This window comes from Citrus clementina, unplaced genomic scaffold, assembly GCF_000493195.1.
Source record: "Citrus clementina cultivar Clemenules unplaced genomic scaffold, Citrus_clementina_v1.0 scaffold_1, whole genome shotgun sequence".
NCBI lineage: Eukaryota > Viridiplantae > Streptophyta > Magnoliopsida > Sapindales > Rutaceae > Citrus > Citrus x clementina.
In genome coordinates, this window is record NW_006263303.1 from 27204273 (window position 1) to 27210727 (window position 6455).

At 36.4% G+C, this 6455-nt stretch overlaps 1 protein-coding gene across 2 annotated transcripts; it reads left to right on the forward strand.

Moving 5' to 3' along the window:
* Nucleotides 1-598: 598 nt before the first annotated feature.
* On the forward strand, nt 599-6230 carry LOC18055638 (NADPH--cytochrome P450 reductase). Of its 2 annotated transcripts, none has more exons than XM_024192416.1 (17): nt 599-1198; nt 1309-1385; nt 1466-1523; nt 1613-1696; nt 1807-1843; nt 2306-2375; nt 2462-2656; nt 2749-2841; nt 2933-3158; nt 3276-3359; nt 3463-3614; nt 3966-4062; nt 4329-4478; nt 4575-4652; nt 4735-4857; nt 4969-5082; nt 5800-6230. In XM_024192416.1, the coding sequence occupies exons 1-17, from the start codon at nt 770-772 to the stop codon at nt 5878-5880; spliced, it is 2148 nt and encodes a 715-aa protein (XP_024048184.1). In that variant the 5' UTR covers nt 599-769; the 3' UTR covers nt 5881-6230. The 2 variants fall into 2 exon arrangements, with proteins under 2 accessions (XP_024048184.1, XP_024048185.1); XM_024192417.1 differs by having other exon boundaries at nt 1616-1696; nt 5800-6145.
* The last annotated feature ends 225 nt before the right edge of the window (nt 6231-6455 follow it).

Here is a 6455-nt window from a genome sequence, read left to right on the forward strand (position 1 = left end):
AGATTAATATTTATTTAATATTCAAATTCACCTAAAAATCATTGGACGAAGCGCACGAGAGATTAATGTTTTCATCTTATATGGCGGAATGGGTTAGGTGAAACTCATGTTTTGCCACAAACATTTATTTCAAATCAAAAAGTAGGGTATAAATTTATTTTAGGATTAAATTTTATATTAAAAATAATGATAGTATATTAATAACTCCTAAACTAAAGGAAAAAAAATGAATGCAGGGTACAAAAATCTTAGGATTAAAATATGATTTTTTCCTAGGAAAATCATATAATAAATATCATAAAAAATTTAGATTTGAAAGTAAAAATATTGTAGATTGTTTTAAAAGCTAATACGTAGAAATGATTGTATCTAAAAAATTAACTGATAGTGAATTAAATGGTTTAAAATGAATTACATCTAATTGCTAAGTGACAAAAGGAGGTACCTCTTCTGATTTAATTAATTAGTTTAGTTAAGTAATTACTCAAGCGGGCGTTAGCGTCTTAACCATGGTTAAGTATAGCCGGTGTTAGGTGGGTTTGACTAAATCGCCGGGTCTGGTTTGGTGGGCGTTGGTTCAATCACCAATAATATAACTATAACTGCCCCCTCCTCCATCACACTCTCTCTCAGGGAAGCTCTCACCTACACCACCAAATTCACCTACACAAAACAAAGCGCTAGAGTGAGAGAGAGAGAGAGAGAGAGAGAGAGGGGGTTCTTCTCTTCTCCCGTTCCATTTCCACTCGCTCTCCGACAAATTCATACTATGCAATCATCGTCGTCGTCATCAGAATCAGGCACGATGAAAGTATCGCCGTTCGACTTGATGTCCGCGATCATCAGAGGTGGCAAGGTCGATCCGTCCAACGTGTCGTCGTCCGGTTCAGGAGTTGAAGTTGCTTCGATTGTGCTCGACAATAAGGAGTTCGTTATGATCTTGACCACGTCTATTGCCGTCCTCATCGGCTGCGTCGTCGTTTTTATTTTGCGGAGATCTAGTAGCTCCAAGCCGAAGAAGGTTGAGCCGCTCAAGCCTTTGGTTGTTAAGGAGCCGGAAGTTGAGGTCGATGATGGAAAGCAGAAGGTCACTATCTTCTTCGGTACTCAAACTGGCACAGCTGAAGGATTTGCTAAGGCTTTAGCTGACGAAGCCAGGGCTCGATATGATAAGGCCATTTTTAAAGTCGTCGATATTGTAAGCTCCACTCTCTCTCTCTCTCTCTAACCTGATTTTCGATATTATCAATTTTTATTACTTTATTTATTTTCTCATTTTTCTTAATATTTACAAATGATGAAAAATAGGATGATTACGCCGACGAGGAAGATGAATATGAAGAGAAATTGAAGAAAGAGAATATAGTATTTTTCTTCTTGGCTACGTAAGTATTATTCGTAATTTTCTGTTTTTAATTTTTTTGGTTGTTTTTTCAAAAATGAAAATTTATGTTATTGGCTGCAGATATGGAGATGGTGAGCCAACCGACAATGCAGCTAGGTTCTATAAATGGTTTACGGAGGTATATTTTAATTCCAATTTAAGATTTCTTATAATTGTTAAAGCAGAATTTGTTTTGTTTATTAAAAGATTGAATGGTTGTGTGTGCAGCAGAAAGAGGGAGGGGAGTGGTTACAGAAGCTGAAGTATGGAGTGTTTGGTCTTGGAAACAGGCAATACGAACATTTCAACAAGGTTTGGATTCCAATAATCAGCTGAAATGCATTTGGTTTAGCTTTAGTTTTGTGTATGTATGAATTACGTGTTCTCTTTTTATGCTTATTTGGTTTTGTGATTCTCGACAGATTGCAAAGGTGGTGGATGAGATTCTTGCTAATCAGGGTATGCTACAGTGACAATAAGATAATGTGTTGTTTATTTTTTGAACTCATTATTGAATAAGAAGAAAAACATAGCTTGCTTGGATTACAAGGCATTAGTTTGGATTGCCATCGATATGCATGTTAATGCTATGATTTTACTTCATCCACTATCAATTAGGTTTATTATTTGAAAGACATTTTCTGCTCAAGTACCTATTATGAGTGAGTATAAGCAGGACAATTATTTCTGCATACCTGCAGGATTCTTGTTTATGAAAATATTTGTAATGGTGGAGTGTACATGTGCTGCGTCAAGTCACATGTTAATTAACCTACATATACTTTCAGATAAACTTTATTCCTCTATTTTAACAGAATTTTATGGTGCCACATTGCCCGTTAATTCACTTCTCTATGACCACTTTTGGTTTTCTTTCCGCCGGTATCAATGAATCACTTTTTTCCCTGCTTCCATTTGCAGGTGCAAAACGCCTTGTTCCTGTGGGTCTTGGAGATGATGATCAATGTATTGAAGATGACTTCAGTGCATGGTATTAATTACTAGAATTATATTTGAATTGGCCGGACAGGTATTATTAAAAATCTTATTGGTTGTTATTATGGTTATTTATGGTAGGCGAGAATTGGTGTGGCCTGAGCTGGATAATTTGCTTCGTGATGACGATGATCCAACAACTGTTTCTACACCTTATACCGCTGCCATATCAGAATATCGGGTTGTATTTTATGACAATGCAGATGCATCTATGGGGGAGAAGAGCTGGGGCAATGCAAATGGCCATGCTGTTTATGATGCTCAACACCCCTGCAGGTATGAAATAAGTACTCTCTTGTTATTCAAAGTGTGGTTTGTTCAGCATTCTCCTTTAAACTGTTCTAAACTACATCTTATATGCTTTGAAGGTCTAACGTAGCAGTAAGGAAGGAGCTTCATACTCCATCATCTGATCGCTCTTGCACCCATCTAGAATTTGACATTGCTGGCACTGGCCTCACGTAAGATTTTGTTTCTGTTTTCTTGTCTTAATATGATTTTGTTGTTTAGAAATCTAGATTCAGGGAAAGTAATTCTCTTTTTCTTCTTCAGGTATGAAACAGGTGATCATGTTGGTGTTTACTGTGAGAATCTATCTGAGACCGTGGAGGAGGCATTGTCATTATTAGGCCTATCACCAGACACTTATTTTTCCCTTCATACTGATAAAGAGGATGGCACACCACTTGGTAAAAGCACCTTGCCTCCCACTTTCCCACCGTGCTCTTTAAGAACAGCATTAACTAAATATGCTGATCTTTTGAGCTCCCCAAAGAAGGTTAGTTTGTTTTCTTGGTGTAGTGAGTCTTGCCATTGCACTTTTCCTTTTTTGTTCTTGTTAAATTTTGCTGCAATGCAACAAACATTTGATTGTCTAATTGCATGTTCTTGCCAGTCTGCATTACTTGCCTTAGCAGCTCATGCATCTGACCCCACTGAAGCAGATCGGTTAAGACATCTTGCATCACCTGCTGGAAAGGTTGTACAAGTTTTATAGTATCAATTATTTGATTGAATTAGCTTTTTTTTTTCCTGCTTCATAATTTAATGCAGATATAACTCTTTGTTGCATACTTCTTTAGGATGAATATGCACAATGGATTGTTGCAAGTCAGAGAAGCCTTCTGGAGGTCATGAGTGAATTTCCTTCTGCCAAGCCCCCACTTGGTGTCTTTTTTGCAGCAATTGTCCCACGTTTGCAACCAAGATATTATTCAATTTCATCTTCTCCAAGGTGAATATATATTTCTTTTTTCCTTTTTGAGCTGTTTAAATTCTTCAACATAAGTGTTTCTTTGAATAAGGATGAAATTTGAAGGACCAGTCTCATAGTTAATAAGAAGAAAGAAGTTAGGATTTCTGAGGAGAGCTTGAGAGGGCAGTCTTGTAGAAGTTATATCATTTAATTTTTAGTGCAGAGAGCAAGTTTGGTGGGTGTAAGGGATGTTTCAGTATAGCCATCTGAAGATCAACTCAGCAATTTCTCACAGTCCCATTTCTATCCTCTTAAATTTGCGAATTCTCGTAACATTTGTACCATGTGAAGTTATACAAAATTTATGTTCTTAAAAATTATGTTATGCAGGGTTGCACCATCTAGAATTCATGTTACCTGTGCTCTGGTTTATGAGAAAACACCAACAGGACGTGTTCACAAAGGATTGTGCTCCACTTGGATGAAGGTACTTGACATTGTTTTCGTTTTTATTTTCTATAGTGGAACATTGAAGAACTGTGTCACTGAATAACATTGTTTCTAGTTTTCCTGGATTAACCCATTCACAGAGAAAAGCATGATTATGTCTGTGCATTTGCCTGCATGAGCTGGAACGGGAGCCTTTATGTAGTCTGATTTTAAGTGGTTTTGTTAGCCTTTGGGCAAGTCCACATTGCATCGCTTATTTGAAATTGCTTAGTATTTACCATTTTTCTTCTTGGTTTCTTGCAGAATTCTTTGCCAATGGAGAAAAGCAATGACTGCAGCTGGGCACCCATTTTTGTTAGGCAATCAAACTTCAAACTCCCTGCAGATGCTAAAGTGCCTATCATTATGATTGGCCCTGGCACTGGATTAGCTCCTTTCAGGGGTTTCCTACAGGTTGGTGGACTAGATGCTCACTCACTTTTTGATCTTGCATCCCATTTAGTTTCTTAAGTTAATTATATGTATTTATTTTTGTTCTGTCTTTTTCAGGAAAGGTTTGCTCTGAAGGAAGCTGGAACAGAACTGGGACCCTCTCTATTATTTTTTGGATGCAGGAACCGTAAGATGGTAAGTGCTGGCCATTTAAGTGCTGCTGTTGTTTAGGTAAGCTCTGGATTCCGAAACTTCATCTAATTTGCTTAAATTGCAGGATTACATTTATGAGGATGAGCTCAACAACTTTGTTCAAAGTGGTGCACTTTCACAGTTGATTGTTGCCTTCTCACGTGAGGGACCCATCAAGGAATATGTGCAGCATAAAATGATGGAGAAGGTATTTGAACTCTTTCACCTACCACCATTTGTGGGAAAGAAACTTTAAAGTAAATGAGTTAAAGTTATTCCTTAATATTAAGCTAAAAGCTCATGTTTTCTCCGAATCCAGTCTTGGGATATCTGGAACATGCTTTCTGAGGGAGCTTACTTGTATGTTTGTGGTGATGCCAAAGGCATGGCTAGAGATGTCCACCGAACTCTGCACACTATTGTTCAAGAGCAGGTATGCTAATATGAATATTGTCATTTTAGCTTAAAATGTTAATGAATTTGATGCATGTGGTTGTAGTTGACACCTACCTAACAAAAGGGACCTTGCTTGAAAAGTTACAAGAATTCTGGGCTGTTGCTTATTTTATTGTTAGAAATAATAATTTGACAAGAGTGAAAGTTAACCCCACTTCAAATAAAATTACATTTGAGGACAAAGAAGAATTAACCACACTTAAGAATTTTTCCGGCACATTACTTGCATTCATAATCAATCCAATTATTTCCTTCTTGTTTTCTATTCGTCGCTTCAATCTAACCAAAATAAATTGTAAAAGTTTAGAATAACGTTCTTTCCGTATGTGTTACTGATTAAGAATTCTTATTACCTACGATTGCATAATATGTAATTTAACTTACTGATTGACAACTTTTGAGGAGATAAGAGGGGTGCCAACAGTCCAACTCATTTAAAAAACATAATTGGTGATAATTTAATTGAGTTGGTGTAAAATAGTTGGTTACTTTTTCATTTTTTTTGTATGAAGGAAATAAATCTGTGTAATGATGTTGAGCTGAGATTTTTCATATGGCAGCTGATTGTTACTCTTGCTAGTGTGGTTTTTGTTGCCATGCTGTGTTTAGTATATATTCCTATTACTTGGTTTAGTTTGCCCAGTCTCTCTTAAGACTCTTAAACTCAATTGCACTGTGTCTTTATCAATTTCAGGGATCTCTTGACAGCTCTAAAGCTGAGAGCATGGTGAAGAATTTGCAAATGACTGGCAGGTATCTACGTGATGTATGGTGACCATCCTTCTGATCCTGAGTCTTCTCACTAGTAAAATTCGAAGGTGATTGCATAATACATACATAAATATGTTATCTCGGGCCAGCTCATTTGAAAAGCACTCAACGGAAAGGCTATTTGTGTGGGTCCTGCCTCCCGCACCCCGAAAAGGCAACTGCGATTCTTTTTTTCTTTTTTTTTTTTCTTTTTTACCCTTACCATATGATGGAATTTTTTGTTCATGTAATTTATAAATACAGAATATGGTAATTATCGTTACTCGCTAGGCGTAGCATTGTGAACTCAGATTTTCCATATAAGAACCAAAAATGGTTCAATCGACTGAATATGTTGTACCCCTCTTTACGTAACTCTTTTGCATATGGATAATATAAACTGCAAGTTTGGTTTCTCATATTACTTTTCTTTCATTTCTTCCACCTCGCCAATATAAAACATTGTAGGATGATTAATTTTAAAATTATTATTTTTTAACAGAATCTGATTGATTAAGGAATAATCGAAATAGGCTCCCGATGTCAATTTATGCATACTTCAAATCAAGACTATCATTAAAAAAGAAAAAAAAAAAGTCA